The 20,897-nt window shown below is 36.3% G+C and overlaps 1 protein-coding gene across 2 annotated transcripts; it reads left to right on the top strand.

Annotated features, from left to right (window-relative positions):
* The first annotated feature begins 1,053 nt into the window (after positions 1-1,053).
* On the top strand, positions 1,054-19,172 carry GUF1 (GUF1 homolog, GTPase). 2 transcript variants are annotated; one of them, XM_031058070.1, is made up of 15 exons: positions 1,054-1,167; positions 2,046-2,194; positions 2,390-2,470; positions 2,800-2,877; positions 3,701-3,784; positions 4,210-4,274; positions 6,090-6,293; positions 9,088-9,211; positions 9,568-9,700; positions 11,046-11,189; positions 12,116-12,249; positions 14,098-14,199; positions 16,200-16,319; positions 17,208-17,244; positions 18,254-19,172. In XM_031058070.1, the coding sequence occupies exons 8-15, from the start codon at positions 9,090-9,092 to the stop codon at positions 18,389-18,391; spliced, it is 930 nt and encodes a 309-aa protein (XP_030913930.1). In that variant the 5' UTR covers positions 1,054-1,167; positions 2,046-2,194; positions 2,390-2,470; positions 2,800-2,877; positions 3,701-3,784; positions 4,210-4,274; positions 6,090-6,293; positions 9,088-9,089; the 3' UTR covers positions 18,392-19,172. The 2 variants fall into 2 exon arrangements, with proteins under 2 accessions (XP_030913930.1, XP_030913892.1); XM_031058032.1 differs by lacking the exons at positions 1,054-1,167; positions 2,046-2,194; positions 2,390-2,470; ... (1 more) ...; positions 3,701-3,784; positions 4,210-4,274 and adding exons at positions 6,638-6,783; positions 7,804-7,943 and having other exon boundaries at positions 6,151-6,293.
* Positions 19,173-20,897: the final 1,725 nt, after the last annotated feature.

Consider the following 20,897-nt stretch of genomic DNA (forward strand, 5'->3'; position numbering starts at 1 on the left):
CTCGGCGCATTGCCAGGCAGCCCACGCTGGCGTCCAGGAGTGAGACGGATGCGTTACTGCTTGGTAGAGCTGCCTTGCTAAGGAGTAGGGCTTGACATGTTCCAGCGATCTCAGTTCTAGGGACAGGTTAACAGAGCTTGGAGAGAACGATGTACTGTTAGTAGTGGGCCCAAAGAAAGCAGAATTCACGGGCCAGAAGGACAGAGCTCCCAGGATAAGGAAAGAACTAACAAAGTCAACTCAGCAAGTGTTGGGTAAACATTGGCTCTGGCTGGGTAAAAAGGTACTTCTGGCAGGGGAAGATCACAACCCGAGAAACCCACCGACTCAAGAGAAAGAGACCGTGCTGGCTAGCTAGCATAAGTGAGACAGTTATTTAACCAATAGAATACAAATTAAAAGACAACTATATAACTTTTAGGCAGTCGATAATAATGCCTTTGTTTACTAAAATGTATAAATAGTACAAAGTTTTGATAGTTGTTTGCTGGCTTTGTGGATTTTCCACCAAGTGCCCCTTTCTGCAGAGAACTGTAAATAAATAAAATACTTTGACTTTTGTGTGTGGATTGGCTTCTTTCACACTGTAGCATCCTTTTTCACTGTCTGCTTGCTCCTTGTGATAAGGTTGCTACTAACTAAGTCTCTAGGTAATGGCTCTGTATTCCTATCATGCTTGTGAAGAATGATGTCCTTAATGGCCCCCTGAATCCAGTTTTCTTAATCCTTAAACTTAGTAGTTTCACCAATGTGAAACTGTAAAACAAAGTTTTCCAGCTCCCTATGTACATAGGAACATAGTACCTTTTGCATACTTTCCAGCATAGTTCATGATTGTTTAGTGATAAAAGAATACATGTGTCTATATGGCTAAAGTGAAATGCTGACATTTTAAACAATGGTGACAATTCAAGCTTTTGTATCTCTTTTGTATCAACCTGTACTACTTCTAGAGAAAAAATATTAAAATAATTAATTTGGTTTTTTAAAGGCCAGGTCATATGCTATGTAGAGACTGTAACCTTGATTTATGAAAAGAAATTCCTGTTTTTCAGGAAGAAATAGATATGTCAACGTATCCTGTTGAAAGCATTAGAAACTTCAGTATTATAGCTCATGTAGATCATGGCAAAAGTACACTAGCAGACAGATTGCTGGAAATTACAGGTAAGCATTCTCATTTTATACTACATTTTCTTGTCATGGAGGGTGGCATCTTAAATTCATGTACCATTGATTATACTAAAATTTCTAATATTTTTGCTCTCCTAGTGTTGCTTGGGCTTTTAAGCTCTCAGTTGTGTAGTATTACAGATATATGGACTTTGTGGTTGAGATCTACCTACACGTAGGCATAAGGAAGTGAACTCCTGAAAAGGAGTTTGATGTTCCTTGTTCAAGGTGTCACTCCTGTCACTCTAACCAGTCATCCATTAGAACAGTACATGTTAAGTTTATGATGTTTACTGCCTGTGGTTGATGTGGACAGAAGGGGTGAGACTGTCATGACCTGGGAGTTCTGGACTCTCATTTAAGGGTGATTGAAACAAAACCGGGGAGAGAAACTTCTGATCAAAGTTATTTTTTATGATTACCTCCCATGTGTCATCACCATGAGCCTTTTTTGCCTGGTGCCTGTGATAGAATGAGATTTTGAATTCAGGTCTGTCACTCTATGCTAATGCTCGTCTGGCTCTTGAGATTGATTTTAGAGCCATGGGCCACTCTTCCTCAGTGGCAGGAGGGGAAGTTTCCTTAAGTATCAAAATTGTTTACAATTCAAGGGAATTTTTGCTTCTTCTTAATCTCTTAGGTGATGTTTTTTATCCTGCTTATTCAGTTTAGTATTTTACGTAACTTTATTGCGTCAACTTTATTTGCCAAATGTAAAGAGTTGATACACTCTTTTGTTTTTGATTGAAAATCTTTGTTTAGCTTAATTGTATGGGAAAGCTTCATTTGCTCTTGGTTAACTTTTGTTTAATGGTATTTTCAAGATTTATGTAGTAAATTAAGTAATAAAGCTTTTTTTTTCTTATTTTTAGGAACAATTTCTAAAACTGACCGTAATAAACAAGTGCTGGATAAACTTCAAGTGGAACGTGAAAGAGGAATTACAGTTAAAGCCCAATCTGCATCTCTGTTTTACAGTCATGAAGGAATAAACTACCTCTTAAATCTTATTGACACACCAGTAAGTCAGATATAAACAGTGTTGGAATCACACAAATCTAAATGTCTTTATAGTTAAAAGTAGGAGATTTCTGGCTTCCTCTGTTTATTCAACTCCTCTTTTATAAGAATGTAAACTTACAAACAAATGAAAGCAACGTAGTACAGAAATTTTTGCAAAAATACCTGAAATTGTAAACGTTTGTTTTCTCCATAGGGCCACGTAGATTTCAGCTATGAAGTATCACGGTCACTGTCTGCCTGTCAAGGTGTCATACTTGTAGTGGATGCAAATGAGGTGTAGTACTTAATTCTTGTTTTCTGTTTAGAATTTCAGGATTTCCTTTAGCTAGAGGGAAACTAGGTTGTGGGGTTTTTTTAGTTTTTCTGGCAAGTGTTTCTGCCCCTGGGCTACCTCCATGAGAGTATTACATTGCAGAAAAACAGTAGTGGGATTTTAAAGCAGTTGCATATAATCAAACACTTTTTATTTATCCATCTCCTAAATGAAAGAGTTGATAGAAAGCAAAGTAATCTTAAATTGTATAGTATGCCTAAAAATACTCCCCAAAACCACACCAAAACTGAGGTGGTTTCTGTGTTAAACTTTATGATGTTATTTTCTAGGGTATTCAGGCTCAGACAGTGGCAAACTTCTATCTCGCCTTTGAAGCACAGCTTTCAATAATTCCTGTCATAAATAAGGTAATAAAGTTATTAGCATTTTCTGTTGAATACTTGGGTTGTTTAAATGTGTATAGTGCTGATCAGAAATGTAACCTCAAAGAGAAGTAAAGAAAGTTATTTATTATAATATTTATAGGATTTAGATTTAACATTACTTGGAATTTTCTGCATTTGCTGTCTTTGTAAAATTTTACAGTAACTGCTGTGAAATTTTTAATTTCATGAAATACATTTAGGTATTTAAAAATGTAGCACTGAAGGATGTGCTTAGTAGTGGACTTTGCAGTGCTGGGTTTATGGTTGGAATTGGTGATGTTAAAAGTTCATTAATATTGAGGAAATGACATGACTAGGAGCTCAATATTTAAAAAGCAGAGTCTTAATTTTAAAAGAAATTCTAAGTGTTACTTTCTATACAGTTTTGAGAGCTGTGTTATTAGAACCACAAGATTAATTAGTGCTCAGCTTATGTTAATTGCTCTTTGTAGATTTATATTGTACTTAATATGAGATCCTATAAACAGTGTAGGTAGCAATTATTTCAAATTGCTTTGTAAACGGAAGATTTTTACAAACTCTTGGACAAAGGTGTTTTCCCTAATGAAACAAGCCAAAACTAGGCTGGTTACAGATGGGATCCTTCCCAAAATCAAGGAAGGAAGACTTTATAAAATGAATATTGATCTTTTCCTAAAGATGGACAATATTTACTCATAAATACATAAAGGTTCTTTGCTGTACTTTGCTGTTCTTTTTGTACTTTCTACTGTACTTTTTGTACAGTACTGGATGATGTGGGAGATGTGGTTTCTTGTATATTTAGCAGTTTGTTGTTTTACAGATTGACTTGAAAAATGCAGACCCTGAAAGAGTTGAAAAACAAATTGAGAAGCTGTTTGATATCCCTATAGATGAATGCATAAGGGTAAGATCTCTGAGTTTTATAACATGGCTGATAATATAACTTTGTAACTAATGACTGACACATGCATGTTGTAAATTAAGAGAGTGCTATCTGCCTGTTCTTGTCTGACATAAGAATTTCTTTAAATTTTGTCTCCAGTAAGAGTGGAGAAAATAAGTCTCAGCTAAAAATTCTAGTATTTTTTCAGGAATAGAACCTGGGATTTTAAATTATTTCTCACTATCAATCCATAAATGATTTTTGTTTCTATCATAAAATTAATTGCCATTCACAAAAGACAAAACAGTCTTTCTTAGTAATAGCATTCTAGAATGTCCTTTTGAGTGCTTTTATGGGTGCCACCCAAACTGTCTAAGTTCACATGACACTATTTAATTAATAAGTGTAAGATGTGTCTTATAAAGTTGTTGTTGGATTTGTTTTAGATCTCTGCTAAACAAGGAACAAATGTTGAAAAAGTTCTTCAGAAGGTCATTGAGAAGATCCCACCGTAAGTCTGTATTTAATTATGTGTCTAATTAACCTTATAAAGTAATTAGAAAAGCATGAGTTGCATTTATGTGGTATTGGCAGTAGTTTTACACTTAATATGCATCTAATTTACAGAAAATATTTTATAGGGAGATGTAGGAGAAACAGAAGGAAAATAGTGACTTGTGCTTAGACAGGAGAGGTGAATTAGTCACCAGCGAGGCTGAAAAGCAGAGGGATGCTTTTTTCGCGTCTGTCTTTACCAGCACTGTTGGGCTTTAGGCCTGGGGAGCAAAAATGCAGGTTGATGCACAGATCCACTGTCAGTAAAGAAGGAGTCGGTATGTGAACTATTACAGGAGTCTGACCCCTGTGCGTCCATTGGCCCTGATAGTATCCATCTGAGGATTGTAGGAGAGCTGACTGTGTCTGTGCAGAGCTGCTCTTTGTAATCTTTGAGAAGTCCTGGAGTTCAGGGGACATCCCAGAAGACTGGAAGAATGCTAATGTCCAATTTGCAAGAAGAGCTTAAAGGAGGATCCAGGAATTTATAGGCCTGTCAGTCTTACTGCAGTCCCTGGAAATGGCTTGGAACAAATCCTCCCGGGGGCTATGACAAGTCAGATGAAGTGATTGGGAAAAGCGAGCAGGGATTCACCAAGGGCGTATTGTGCTTGACAAACCTGATCACCTTCTACAGCAGAGTAACCTGCTGTGTACTGTGAGCGGTGGACAGTGGCTACCTGGGTTTCTCTCTACCTGGATCTTAAAGGTTTTTGATAAGGTTTTTCACAGACTCCTGGAGAAACCACTGTCTTACAGTCTGGAGTGTTCTGTGTCATGGGAGCTGTCTGACAGGCTGCACCCAGAGGGTGGTGGTAGATACCTCCTTTTCAGACTGGCCACAAGTAGGGTCTGCCAGGGTTCCACACTGGGTTCAATGCTGTTTCTTATCATCATAAGTGATCTGGAAGTTGGGATGTGTACCCTAGTGAAGTTTGCCAGTGATACCAAACTGAGAGGGGAAGTAGACACTTCAGAAAGAGGGAGCAACTTTGCAGGAAGACCTAGATAGGCTGGAAGAGTGAGCTCACAAGAACCCTATGAAATTCAACAGATGCAAAGGTCTTGCATCTGGGAATACATAATTCAGGAGCATAGCACAGGCTGGAATCTACCTAGCTGGGGAGCAGCTCTGTGGAAATGGACCTGGAGGTCTTTGGGGACAACAAAGTCAATGTGAGTGAACAGTGTGCTGCTGCAGCAAAGAAAGACAACAGCATGCTGGCTGGGTTGCCTTGGGACACCAAGGACAGGGACATCAACAGCAGAGATGAAGAAGTCGTTATCCCACTCTGCTCAGTGGTGGTCGGTTCTCACCTGGAATACTGTGTTTTGTTTTGGCCCCTTCTGTGTACAAAATGTGGACCAGCTGAAGGGGGGCCACAGAGATGATTGAAAGACTGGGCAGCTTACCCTTTCAGGAAAGGTTGAGAAAAATGGACTTGTTCAGCCTTGAAAAAAGAAGGCTTAAGGGAGACCTTTTGCTCTGTCCTGGTATTTAAACAGCAGCTACAAAGAGCCATTGGAATAATCTCTCCAGGAAAGTGGTGGATTCCACAACATTGGACACTCTCTGGTTTGTTTGGGCAGAGTGCTAGGCCATCTGGTTAAGCCTGTGTTTTTGTCAAGAAAAGTTGGACCAGGTGATACTGGAAATCCCTTCCATCCTCGAGTGATTCTGTGAAAGTGTTTGGAGTGGGCATGCTTGCTCATTCAATATTGAATGAAAACACACTGCATAATATATTGTTCTAATTTTTTTTGGTGACAGACCCCAATGTAATACTGCTGATCCATTGAAAGCCTTAGTATTTGACTCTACCTTTGACCACTACCGAGGTGTCATAGCTAACATTGCGCTTTTTGGTGGGGAGATTGCGAAGGGACAGAAAATTGTGTCTGCACACACTAAGAAAAGATATGAAGTAAATGAAGTTGGAATTCTGACTCCAAATGAACAGCCAACACATAAGCTGTAAGTAAAAACTTCTTAAAGTGAAACAAATCATATATTGGGGTAAGCTACAATGTCCTGCATTTCTCTTTGATTTTTACTTTGAGAGGTAAAAACTGGGAGATGTCTAGGTTTTTGTTCTTGTTCTTTGGTGGTGGGTTATTTTAATAATTACTATTTGCAATTTAATGCTCTGTGTAATTTTCTATTTTGGGTATGCTGAGGTAGAAGGTTTTAGGAAGTGCCTTTTGGGCATTGCTGTGGGAGGAATCCATTATTTTCTGTAGTACATGGAACATCTGGACAGCTAGGTGTTTAAAGGCTAGTGTTCTATATTCTTATTCAGCTGTCCAATTTATTTCTAGGAACTGCCCTGTTTGAGAGTGGAAGGGAATGGGGCTTCATCTTAGTTATTGCTGCAGCATATTTTGAGGGTGGAAAACTTAAAATCTATGAATGCAACAGCTTCCAGAAACTGGCTTCTCAATGGCAGCAGTGGGAAGAAAATCAGGTACTTAGAATCAGTGGAGAAGTTTTACCAGTTTGCATCCAAATATACATTAATGACTTTACTGGGGTCATTTTCAGGTTACATTACTGTGTCTGATGGGTTGAACCCAGCCAGCAACCCAGCCAGCCCCCTGTTCACTCCCCAACCCTAGCAAGATGAGAACTTGTAAGAAGAGGTACTTGTGGATTGAGATAAGGACAGTTTAATAAATGAAGGAGAAAAAAAAAAGAAATAAAATCAAATGATGCAAAGACAGTCCATTATTTGCCACCTCCCACAAGCAGACTGATGTCCTGCTAGTCTACAAGTAAAAGCCTTGGGAAGACTACACTTTTAAATTGCTAAGCATGATATTCTGTGGTATGGAATGCCCTTTTGGCCAGTTGGGGTCTGTTGTCCTGGCTGTGTCACCTCCCAGTCTCTTGCACACCCTCAGTCTGTTCACTTGCAGGGGCGCAGCAAGAAACCCATTGGGCTTGCTCAGCAATACCTACATTGGTATGTTATCAGCACTTGTTTTAGTCACAGTTCCAAAACACAGCTTCATACTAGGCTGCTTTGAAGAAAGTTACTCCATCCCAGCCAAAACCGGTACACTGTGTTTTGCTCAATATTTACCATTTATTTCCCTCCTATTAGCATAATGTGCTGATGGAAAGTGTTTATCTAGTTTCATCCTAGAGGTATATGAAACTTGCAGTGCTGGCAGCTGGGAACTGTTCTAGTTTCTTTGTCTTAGGAGGTTCTCCAGGGTCTAGCTCCAGCTTTTAAACTGAGAGCAACACAGTATTCAAAATCCAGAATCAGAAATGTAATGTTCAGCTGTAACAGAAAAAGAACCTAGTTGAGACTGTTCACAACTCAGAGCTGAAACAACTTAAATCTCACTTCTGGACTTTGGATATGGGCTTTTTAGGGAGTGATTTATTTGAATTTCTGGCTGGGCAAAATCAAGTAGGAAAATAGTAGAAATACTGCTAATGCCAACAATCATGTCCATATAATAACAATTTTATTTAGCTATGCAGGACAGGTGGGGTACCTGATTGCTGGAATGAAAGAAGTAACGGAAGCCCAAATAGGAGACACTCTGTTTTTGTATAAACAGCCAGTGGAGCCTTTGCCTGGCTTTAAGTCAGCGAAACCAATGGTTTTTGCAGGTGAGGAGTACATCAATGTAAAGTGGAGTTACTTTTTTCCATTGACAAAAGTAAGAGCTGTTAGAGCTTTTAAAAGAAAACATGTATATTAGGAGCTGGGAGGATTAGAATTTTAGCCGAGGTACGTCACTTATGTATATTTGTGTGATTTCCCTCTGACCTAGCAGGATTAGTACTAAATGCTAACTGGTTTTGCATGAGTACAACACAAACATGATTATTGTTTCTAATGCCAGTAAACTCTTAATAGCTGGAAAAGAAAGGTTGAAATTTTAAAAAATAAAGGGAATTATTCATCTTGAGAATCAGGTTTCTGTAATTATTGTGTTGGTTTTTCTTCTTTTAAAATCTAGCAACTGTTTCATTTTTGTTAAACATGGTAAACTGCCAGAGCTAATATGCAGAATGATCCTGTAAAATATTTGACTTTTTGAGCTTGAATAATTCTGTTCAGCTGTTGCCACTAGCTTCAGTAACTACTACAAATGCTACAGAAGGTGACTTTAGAATTATTTACATTATTCTGTAAATAATTTTCTAGACCTGTTGTGAAGCAGTGCGTAGAACTCACTTGAACTGTCTCACGGAGACTGGGCACGTAGATGATGTTTTTGTGTGCATGTGTGTTGCATCTTGATGTAGATGACATTTTCTGAGCATACAAGGATGTGAAAAGTGATACAGTAGAATCTGTTTTAGGTAGTAGTTATACAAACAGCTGTTTTTATTAATTTCAAAAGAATAGAGAAATATTTGCAACTTTGAAAAGATGCTTTTTATTTTTCACTCACTCTTAGCTTTGGGGGAACACCTCAGTGAAGTCTATACACTTACACTGCAAAACAGTGGTTATACTCACCTATGAGTCTTCCACAAATGTGAAGGATTAGATGAGTACAGTGATCCTACCATTATGTTTTAGATGTTAATTCTGAGGTAATCTAAAACATTTTTATGTTTTGACTAATTATTTTTTTGAGGAATAAAGAATCCTCATGTTGTTTTTCACTAAAAACTGATGGAGCGGAAAGTAACTATTCTGGATTTTATTACTCTGTTAACTGTAAGTGGCATATTTGAAACCCACAGTACATAGTAGCTAAAACTCTCTGTCACATCACTTCTGTTTAATATATTTTGGCAGGAATGTATCCAATAGACCAAACAGAATATAATAATCTCAAAAGTGCTTTGGAAAGGCTGACATTGAATGACTCCAGTGTAACTGTTCATCGTGACAGTAGCCTTGCCTTAGGAGCCGGATGGAGGTGAGGTTTTTGTGCTGCTTTCATTTTTTAAACTGTTCATAAGTTAAGAATGCATGTTTAAGTGAAGGGTAGAATTAATCTTAATTCAAAATTGGAAGCTGTAATTCAAATAAATGATAAAGATCATTAATTTCATTTGATTTTCTTACATTCTCTGTTTGCACAGAGAATGAACATTTTTGTGATTGTTTTTGTTCTCGAAGAATTTTTCAACTGTTATTTGGTCCCTTGAAGGTTGTTTGCTCTGCCTGATACTGCCATACTAGCACTGTAAACATGGTGGAGGGTGAAAAAGACCACTGTGAAATTCCAGGGGATACACAAATACTTTTACCGACAGGGTATTTATTTTCCAGATTGGGTTTCCTTGGTCTTCTACATATGGAAGTCTTTAATCAGCGTTTGGAGCAAGAGTATAACATGTCTGTTATTTTGACTGCACCTACAGTTCCGTATAAAGCTGTTCTTTCCTCAGCAAAGTTGATAAAGGTATGTTAAATTCATTAAAAATTATGTAAATATAATAAACATCTAGAGTCTCTTCTTAAATGTAGGCTAGTACTGTATTTTATAGTAAGCATTAGAAACACCAGTATATTACTTAAATAGTTTTTAATTTTTTAAAGATGTTAACTGCTCTTTCCCCTTTCATTTCAAGCACTCTCTTTTTATGTCTTATACTTTTCCTTGAAAATGGGAGTATAGGACACATACCTTGCTGTATTCTTTTAAGTGCTTACTGACTGGACTGCATTAATAGCAGGTGAAATAATCTTCCAGGCTTTATCCATCAGAAAACATGAACGTTTCTAGGAATAGCTTGTGATGATACTGTAGATTGGCAGGGGCTGGTGAAAGAAAGTGAGATTTTTTTGATCACAATTAAATGGGCCTGTGCCAACTTCATTAAACTGGGTGCAAATAGAATTACTGTGTTTGAGTTCTAGATAGAGAAAGAGGTAGACTTAGAGCACCTGCTGACAGAGGAGGCTGCAAATTGACTGGCTGACTGTCCTGTAAATTACTAAAATCTTGTATTAGAAAAGTTTCTGTACTTACAAGGTGTGAGGCATAAACCTTTTATCTCTCTGGTTGTTTTTGTTTCTTACTCAGGCAGTATAGCAGCTAGGAATGAAGTAGTTGACACCTTTAGTGTGTGATTCTGGACTGCTGACATGGGATTCTTTTCAAACAATGCTGTAAGTTGGGTCCCTGTCAGTGCACAGGGAGGAGAGGGAAGTTGCATTTTCACAATAAGCAGCATAACCTTCCTTTTACCGTGGAAGGGTAACACCAGCCCTTACTGGGATGTTGGACTGGAAAAAGTAGGTAATGAAAGCACTTACACAGGAATCAAAAACTTCATTTCTAAATCCACTTCAGCATGTGAGGGAGCCTGAACCCAAAGTTCTACTTAGGGAAGAAAGTTTCCATCACTGAACTCTAAAATATTTAGAGCAGGTCTTCTGTTGAAGTTGTGTAGTAGTTACTTAGAGGATCAGGATGAAGTAAGAAAGAAGATCCTCAATTTACGGCAGAGAGAGAGACCTGGAAAGATGGATAGAAAAGTTTTTTGTATTTCTATCATTTCCTAAGTCAAAAGCTAATTTCTGCATAATGATGTTTAAGGATGTGCTCATATCAGACTTCTATATGTTTTATAAAAATCTCTTCTACAATCATCCTTGGTTTAAACTTGGGTTGCATAATGCACCAATGTTTTCAGGCAATTGAAACATTTTTTAGCATTTTTTCAATGCTATATTTGTTTCCTTTGCTGTTCATTTTACTTCTCTCTAAAATTACAATATCTGGTTTATTTGTTTGTTTTCAGGAGTATGGAAAAGACCAGATTACTATTATCAACCCTGCTCAGTTTCCTGATAAACTTTCAGTATCAGAATATTTGGAGCCAACTGTTCTTGGTACTATTGTAACACCTCATGAATATATTGGGAAAATAATTACCTTGTGTCAGGTTGGTGTATAGTTTTAATTTTGTCTTTTGCATTTTTTAGCTTTTCACCTCATACTTAAAGTGAAGACACGAGATAATATGATAATAGATATTACTACTTAAATAGTATCTTTGAGGTAATTATTCAATACTTTTGAAAGATAAAATAATTTTTAACATTTTATTTGTAAAATTCTGAACTACAGAATCCATAAATTGAAAAGTTAATGATGAAGTTCAGTGACAACAAAGTGCCTGGTCTGTACTAGAGTAATTCATAGCTAATTCTGTTCTCCTGAAACCGTGGAGTCTGCAGCAGGGAAATAAGATGTATTGGTTTTTTTAGAAGTATATTCATGGCAATACAACTTCTGCCAACACTTCTGACTATGTGTCCATGTACTTTTTTCAGTACTTCACTGAAAGTAAATTTACTATAGTGATGGCCAAATTTCCCTAACTGTATTTGGAATACTTCTAATTGAAAATGTTTTAACTGCCATGCATATTGTGTTTATATTATTTCTTCACAATATTTTTCTTAGCGTTTAACATTCCAAAATACGTAATACAAAGCAGTACAGTGAAGAATAAAAGCTATTGAAAAGAATTTCGAAATTAACTTCAAGAATACCTTTCTGGGAGGAAAGAAGATGACCCTGCAAGTCCTACAGTGGCAGCAATAAGCAGAAGCTGTTAAGGATTTCAGAAATTCAGCATTTAGAGAGGAAAGGCTTGAATTGAATTTCTAGTTAAGTTATAACCACTTCATTTGTTACAATGCTGCAGTTTGTCCTGGGACTTTAGCGAACTACCAATGAGAAAGTTACTTTGGGGCTTAAGTACAGGAATTCTCTTGTGTAGCTTGATTGCTGTTCATTTTAATTTGCTTTGTATTTTTTTTTAGAAAATTTCAAGGGAAACTGAAACAATTTTTATTTGTCTAGGATCACAGAGCAGTCCAGAAAGATCTGTTGTACATTGATGAAAACAGGGTTATGCTGAAATACCTCTTTCCACTGAATGAAGTTGTGGTGGATTTTTATGATGCTCTTAAGTCTCTGTCTTCTGGCTATGCAAGGTAACTATCTCCCCTGTTCCCCCTTCTCCTCCTCCCACCCTGGACCCTGAAGGGGGGTGGTATGGTAAAAAAAAGGCCAGAGGAACAGCTGTGCAGGGCAGAAGTAAATAATATTCCTTTATGGTGCTGCTGCAAATCTAGTCTCTCTTCACCTTGAATGGATTAGATTCACTGTGAAAATGGATGGAAATAAGTCTGAAAAACATGAAAAGTGTGTTACTACCTAATAATCATTGTTTTTGGCAATGAGTGTATTTTTCAAGAGCACCCCCTGAAGTGGCATTGGTTCATCTATATGAGTAAGACCTAAATGATCTGTCCTTGTCTGAAGTGACACTATACAATTTTTTTCAATGGAGTCACTGAAACTGTACTACTGCTGTATGAGCTGTCTCTTGGTGGAAAAAGGAAAATACCACATTGATTATTTAAAGCTAGTAAAAACAATGTGGTATTTAAAACAAGCAGTACTTATTTTATATACATGCTTTATTTTGTGAAAAAAGAAAATCATGCGTATTTTGAGACAAGATTTTCTGCTGTGGGTGGCTGCTATGAATTCAGAGTCTAGCACAGTGCTCAGATATTTGTGAAGAGCCTTTGTGAGTTTAATGGAAGGGAAAATCTTGCATGGCGATGAGCTTGTGCTCCAGGAGGCTCAATGGCTCTCACAAACCTGGTATGTTGAGATGTCATTAATAAGATATTAATGACACAATAGGAACTGGTATACCTAATTATATGATTTATTTTATAAACATAAAAATGAATTTTATTGAAGGTCTGAATTTGCTTTGAGTTTATGTTTTCTTTAATTATGTCTTAAAAATGTAAGTAAAACACGTCTTGCCCGGTTTTATATATGCAGCAAAAGCATAAACAAAAGTGGAGAGGCAAGATAGAAGAAACAGAGGGATGGAAATTTTGAATTTCCTCTCTGGATCTAGCTCCCCCACTACATAAAACCTAACCTGTTTATCAAGAACCTGTCTCATTAGCAGAATTATGTTGGGTTTCCTTTGATTTGGGGATGATTGCCAACGATGTTGCATTATCTTATTTATTAGTTTTTATTTCCGGATTGACTCTTTAATACAGCTTGTGTATGTAGTGCTCTCGGTAATCATATTTCTGTTATATGGATCCATTCACTTATCTGTGGTTATTAAGCCAACTAAGATAGAAGTACTTTGAAATAATCTGAAAGGATTTTTCTCCCCCCTTTTCTGGTATTTCAGATTTGACCACATTACAGTGATATTGATGATCCTCCACAATTATACTTACACACAAGATCCATCTGTCTGTCTGTCTGTCTGTCTATTGCATACACCACCTCTAAATCTCTTCCATTTTAAGAATTTTTGCTAACTACCACACAGACATCAAGGCCCACACCTACCAAAGAAGAAATCTGGTTTGGAAACTGAACAAAAGACGTAATTGTCAGAGACAGTGATAATAGGGGTCACATAAAAAGTGAGAGGATGAAAAGAAGACAGTCCTAGGTGTCTTGATTCCTGTGACATTCAGGACGTTGAGTGTTCAAAAGCTGTGTTGAAGGGTTCTTTAAGACTGCTTTAAGCATGTAGATTTCTGATTGCTCATTAGATTAGAAAGACATCCTTGAAGTCAAGATGACATCTTTCTACATTGGAGGGGACATTATCTAAGGTACATTTCCAGTGTGAAGATGGACTGAGAGAGTACTAAAACTGTACTCCCATTATATTAAAAAGTTTAAGTGTTTTATTAAGAAATATTTCTATAAAATTTATGGAACAAAGAATGCAAGATACAATTTATAGAATATCATGACTAATTTTTGAACTGCTTTTATTTTTTTAGTTTTGATTATGAAGATGCAGGTTACCAATCAGCAGACCTAATCAAAATGGATATCCTTCTAAATGGAAATCCAGTTGAAGAACTGGCAACTATCATACACAAGTAGGTTTACTGGACTTCTTATTCAAAAGGAATAACAATGAAAACATTGTCTATTAATAGGACTTGATGATCCTAAGGTCTTTTCTGACCTAAATGATTACATGATTCTAAATTACTCTAGGTATATGTGTTACTCTTGATACGAAAAATATGTATGAGCATTGAAGATTTTTCCATCTGACCACCTTCATTACCACTGAAGAAGATAAGCATTTTGTAATATGAAAATTAGGAAATATGTATCATAATTAATAGCAATTTTTTTACTTCCCTTTCTCAGCTTAAGTAGTGGATGTCATATTTTTGTGGAAAATGCAGGGCAGAGAGAAAGAAACGCAAAATGCCAATCTTCTAAAGGGCTGGAAAAATTTAAGTGCAGACCAATCTAGGAGATACCAGATGAATCATTTATGATGCTTAATATTGACAAAAAATGATTTTGTTCTCCCAGTAATTCCTGTACCGTAGAAGTTTGTTGTTACCTTGTTTCCAGACAGAGTACCAGGAGAATGTAAATATTTACTGGATGCAATTACCTCAGAATTTTTTTGCTGAAATTATTCCATTTCTATGAGCATTTCAGGCATTAGAGGTGAGAATAATGCCTTTCCTGTTTCCAGCTTGTCCCCTATCTTCTCACAAGGTTTTTACAAGACTCCCTTCTGTAACTTCAGCATCCCTTTCCAATAATGCCTACTTTTGTGGGTTGTTTGGTTTTCCTTCTTAAAATACTTGTAGTTGCTAAATATTTGTATATTTTTTTGCATAACTGCAATCTTGAAATCCTTAGAATTCTGTAACTCCAGAAGGCTGACATAGGAAAATAAACCCCTTGCCCTGTTCAGAAGGATCATGGGGCTGAAGGGGAGTAACTGTCTTGCATATGATTGCTAGTTAATGCATTTCTCATAAGCATGCAGTGTTTAGCAATCTACCTGAAAAGAAGCAGAATGGAGTGGGCCACCTTGCAAAAGTTAGTTATTGCTTTAACATGTATTTTTTTATCAATTTAGCCCGTACTCTGAACTGTTTTACTCACTAAAACTGTTTTTATTCACTAAAACTGTTTTACTCACTTTACTTTCTTTTGGCTTTAGATTTCAGTTGTTTGGTTTTTTTTAAACTCATAGTTGCTGTCATTTTGCTCTTGCTGCAGGTATTCTCAGTCTTCCCACTGTAAAAACTGCATCTGTAAGAATTATGCTGAATAACATTTATAGAGAAAGCATTACAGAGATTACTGCAAGCTTGGTATTAAGATAGTCATCAATTGTTCTTACTGTACTAGTAAATACATGTACCTCTTAAAACTGTAACGCTCAATGAACATGACTCAAGTACTTCATGTTTAAACTGTTTGCTCTGTACAGGTGGCAAGGAGTCACATTGCCACTACCTGAAAACATGTATGTTGGTAAAAAATATCTGCTAAATATGGATATTTTTATACAGATAGACGCATTTCTTTCTAACAGCTTATGAAAGTATCTGTTAGTAGCTTCATTAGACCTTTTGTTGTTTTCTCTTTCCAAAACCTGAAGCATATGCAGATGCTGAATATATTTAGATAATTTTTATTAGCAGATGACGAGAGTATGTTAATTTATTTTTTTCTTGTGATATAAAACCAGACTTTGAAAGCATTCTGTAATACCTGTATTTTGACCACTTGGACCTACAATCAATGAAATTTCTCCTTGACCTAGTTTAAAATTTCACTTGAAGCTAAGCTGTGGCAGTATTCAAAATGTCTTCATTTGTGATGGATAATCAGGGTATTTTTTATAAATACTTGATATGATGTTATATACTGAGGTTAATACAGTCTTATCACTTGTTGGTATGAAACAGGTGACATACAGAGACCACTCATTAGATGTAAAATTTGATCTGATCAGCTTATCTTCTGAGTTAAGAAGAGAAAACCCTCTACTGAAATCCTTCAATCAAACAGTTTGATTTATGGATATATTTTTAGTGTTGCTGACCTTTTTTTTCAGGGATAAAGCCTATGCTGCTGGTAAACTCCTATGTGAACGTTTAAAAGAGACTATTCCTAGACAGTTGTTTGAAATAGCCATCCAGGCTGCCATTGGCAAGAAAATCATTGCAAGAGAAACGTAAGTGAAGCCCTTCTGTTCCCCTTCTTTTTTTTTCTGTCTGTATTTTAAGATACGTAAAATACAGACTTGTGAAGTCTTACCTAGTTTTATACATTACAGGACTTCGATTTTGCTATAAAGTTGTATTTTTCTTGATACATGCTACTTGAAGAAAAAAACCCACATTTGAGCAGTGACTGTTGACTAAACATTTTGAATTAAATTTATACAAAGAAATTGTATTTCTATTTAAGATTGCTTGGGGTCAGAATTGCACTTAGTGGATAAAGTGTAACTTCCAACACATGTGTCTACTTCCTCGTTGGCAGTAGAAAAAGTTTCTTACTACTGAAAAAAATCAGTCACTTGTGGAATACTTTGATGTGAGAGTCAGCAAAAAAATAGCTGATTTTTGCTGTTCCAAAGGAAATATGTTGCAGCTGAACACAAAAACATTTTCCTAGCACATGCTTCTTTAAAGCAAACCATTTCCTTATATTGCGTTTCTCGTCACATTTTTCTGTTGCTGTTTAAATAGGATTTAAATAGTGGTAAAATAATTAAAGGTCACAATTCAGCAGAGGTGCTGTAAGAATTTGTTTATACATATATATACACAGGGATGTAACGCTTCCTGTGAGTCATAGCAGAAATTCCAGATAAAAAGCCAAGATTGTGATTTCTTTTTGTACATATTATATGCCCTAAGTGATGTTTCTAGAATTGAAAACTGTGAATTATATCTTCTGTTTAAAGCTTCATATTTTGTATACAAAATCTGAAAATGTTATGATTCCAAAGCATCTTACAAAACTAGGAGAAAAACAAGTAAAATTTTAACAACTAAAGTACTTAGCTTCACATGCAGATGTTCTAATATGGTGTATGTGTTATTTTATTTTGCAGGCTGAAGCCTTACAGAAAAAATGTTGTGGCAAAATGTGTAGGTATTTTTTTTCTCTTTTCTTCATGTTTCTGACATTTGTAAACCTTAGAGTCATTGTAAGATTATATGCCCATCTTCCTAGAAACCCAGCAAAGACATATTCTGTTTGTGCTCCTAAGTGTCTGTGGAATTCTAACAGATACTTTTAAGCTTTTATTTTAAAATCCAGCTCTTGTAACCCCTTGCTGCAGCTTGAGGAGTGGATCAGATAAAGTAATGGCATTTTCAGTCACACACTTTGAGTGTGTCTGTTTCATCATCTCATAATTTTCTAATAGTTGCAGGCACAGAGTAAATGTCTGTGTGTGTGTGTTTGTGTGTGTGTGTATGTACACAGGCATATAGGTAACTTTATGTTTCCTAAATTGGTTCTCAGGTGATAGAAGGAAATATAAATGTGCTTCTTTTGAGACTTGACTGTGATTAAACTTCTACTTCGGTTTGCAGTAATACATTGGTAATAAAGCTTTAAATGTGCAATAGTTGACTATGGACAAGACTCAACAAAGCTGTTGGAAAACTGTGAGGCCTCTTACTTAGCTTGGATTTAACTCTCTGAAGTGAACATATTGGAAAATATTAAACAAGTGTCCCTTTCTCACAACTGCAATAGAATTCTTCTAAGCCCAGCTGTGGGATGGTGACTGTTCATCACTGTACAAGGGTTTGGGTCACTTTTCTAGATGTAAGCACCTTATGCTAGTCAAGATGCCACAGTGTATCTGAGCTGGTATCCTGCTGCTATTCCAAGGGGATTTGGATCTAATGTGTTGTCTAGTGTCAGCCAGGCTTACAGGCATGTAAGTTGTCCAAATTAATGTGCTTATTTTCCTCCTTGTTCTTCTTAACTAGTTGCCTTTAGGCCAAACTATTTGGAGTATAAAGTAATATTTTTGTCAAAATATAACCAGCCTTTCTGACTATTTTTAAACCCTGGAGTTTTGTGTGGCTGGAATGTACTGTAGCTGCAGTTGTAATTTATGCTTAGTAATTTTTTTTTCCACAGTATGGTGGCGACATTACAAGAAGAATGAAGCTTTTAAGGAGGCAAGCAGAAGGCAAGAGGTTGATGAGAAAAATTGGCAATGTTGAGGTTCCAAGAGATGCCTTTATACGTGTTCTAAAGAGAGAAACTGACAAATAGAGATCAGTGACATCTGATCTTCCAGATCATGTCAGCTTTTGCAGACAGTAGCAAAGTGAGCTAATACAGGATTTATCACTGTGAGAGGGAACATACTTGACTTTAAACGGTATGAATTTGGTATGTGTGCGAAGATTAATTGACTTAAAAAATGTACATATATTTGTAGATTATAATGAAATTAAAGTTACACGACTGCATCCAAAAGTTCACATTATATTGTTTTTTCATTTTATTCCATTGTTTTCATACTTTTAGCACTTAAAATTAGCATAATTTCAGGGGTTTTTTGCATTGCAAGTCTCTATATATAGCGAGGAACCATACAGCAAAAAGATTATAAAAATAATTTAAAGGTATGTATAGACAAACAATGCTGTGTTGGTTTGGTTTTTTTCTTTTAAAGTTTGAACTGTTGACACAAATGTATCAAGCTGTTTCCTGTTTCACTTTCTCTAAAGTTGCTGTTGTCAGGAAATTGTGATGCTGGGAAACCGCATCAGATGAAAAAATCAAAACTCTTTAAATTTACCATGCTGTTAATTTTAAACCAGTTGAAGTGTGTAAATTTACCATTAGTTCAGCCTAGCTGTGCTCATCTCCAGGGAAATGGTAAGTTTTCATATATTAAAACACAGGATCTGTAACTGTTCCCCTAGTAAGACCAATTCAGGCCTTAAAAAATTATTTAACATGAAGGTTTGGTTATAGCATATCTTGGTGTAGTTGGTGAAGTTTTATTTATATTTTTTACATATTAAAGTTTGTCAGTACATCCCCAGTTAAATGCTGCAGTGTAGTGTGTGTAACATGAAGTGTTACTTTTGGAAGTGTACACAAGGCAATTATAAATATAAGTTAATGACCCTACTATATATTGTATTTACAACTAGTTTACCTGCCTCCAAAAACTTTTAAGCTGCAATATTTTTTTTGATCTTCAGGGACTAGTTTTGCTCTTCACAAATCTTAATTTCTTGTTATTAAATATTTATTAGAGAACAAATTGCTAGTCGTACCTGCTAAAGTACTCAGTCACCAGGAAAGTCTGCCCTTAAATTTAGGCTTGTACCTACACTTTAATCATAAACTAGTTTTATTTCAGCCTGTGTATAAGGAGGAATTGGGAAAATCTTTGGAGGGATGGAATGGAACAGGACACGTTCCCTTTCAACCTGTATTAGTTTCAGAGTGTAGAAAAAGGGGAGAGGGAGTTCTGATACATTAATGCTTTGTTTGGGCTTTTTTCTGTTTGGTTGTGGTTGTGGTGTGTTTTGGGGTTTTTTTTATTTGAAGCTGTTTCAGGTGCACTGAAAAACCAAAGATCTGGATGTGAACAAGGTATCTGTACCTTAAATAAAGGTACCTAAGCTGCTGCTACTGACACTGAAGAAAGGAAGGATGCTGTGGATAAAGGCTCCCTAACACACTTATTATTCCTCCCCTATAAAAGCTAGCATGTAAGGAACTACAGCTGCAGGGATACAGGCTAGGAGCAAAGGAGCTAAAATGAGGTCCTCCCCAGTCCTTGAACCAGACCTACAAGCAGTGATTCTGTATTGAGGAATAAGGCAGAAACTGAAGGTGAGCTAGAGATTGTCCAAACAGTAAATAATATCCTTGCTGAGTGACAGACACATCAAGGGTATGTTACCTAATTAAATGAGTTACATAGATGGATAGAGCTGCCTTGAGAATCTGTTTTAGCTTTACTATAGTCACATGAGGCAGAAAAAAATTACAAATTATAGTCTTAATTCTGAGAGGACTTGTACACATATCACTTTTCAGAACAAGAACTTTAAATTAAACTGGTCAGTACCTGTAAAGTACACGAGGTACTAGTTTTTGACACAAATGTACCTGATTCTATCTAGTTACTTTTGATTCCCCCTTTCCTTTGGAAAGACCTTAAAATGAGAAAAAGAATAAAATGGTAACCTTGATCTGCTAGGCTAACTTACAATTTACTTTTAAGGCCTCCTGAACTTGAAAATGCTTGCTTTGCCATTACTGCAGAGTAACAGGTTAAATCTTATGCATCTTAAAGGGTTGACTTGTCCACTAAAGTAGTGGACAAGTTTGGAAGGTATTCTCCTGAAGAAATGATATTTCATAAAATGAAATTGGAAGTATCTTAAGGAATGAAATAACAGAAAGAGTATGGTAGTACTTAAAAAATTACATAATATAGCACTCAAAATTTAAAAAAAATAGTGTAACAAGAGAAACAAGCTGGAGAACAACAAAAGTTGTGCATTAAAAGAGGCAATAATAGTCCCAGATCCAAGGACAGACAGGTTCTGCTGTACCGGTATTTAAACTGGCCTGTGTTTTACAGAAGGTCGAGTAGTTAAAAATGAAAAAAATATATTAATTCTGTGATCTGGCACATCTTGACAACACAGAGGGCTTTAGTGACTAAGGGTGCCGAGCGAGGCACATGACTGAAAGGTGTGCTGGAATAAAGAACAAGAATATTGTTTAAATAGCATTCTGCATTTTG

Source organism: Geospiza fortis, unplaced genomic scaffold (genome assembly GCF_000277835.1).
Source record: "Geospiza fortis unplaced genomic scaffold, GeoFor_1.0 scaffold40, whole genome shotgun sequence".
In the NCBI taxonomy this organism is placed as follows: Eukaryota; Metazoa; Chordata; class Aves; order Passeriformes; family Thraupidae; genus Geospiza; species Geospiza fortis.

Bases quoted from the DNA above. Each gene is read 5' to 3' on its own strand.
- GUF1 (XM_031058032.1), top strand. From the start codon at position 6,725: ATGAATGCAACAGCTTCCAGAAACTGGCTTCTCAATGGCAGCAGTGGG. The intron at 12,250-14,097 runs GTAACTATCTCC...TTATTTTTTTAG, and splicing joins CTGTCTTCTGGCTATGCAAG to TTTTGATTATGAAGATGCAG. The intron at 14,200-16,199 runs GTAGGTTTACTG...CTTTTTTTTCAG, and splicing joins CTGGCAACTATCATACACAA to GGATAAAGCCTATGCTGCTG.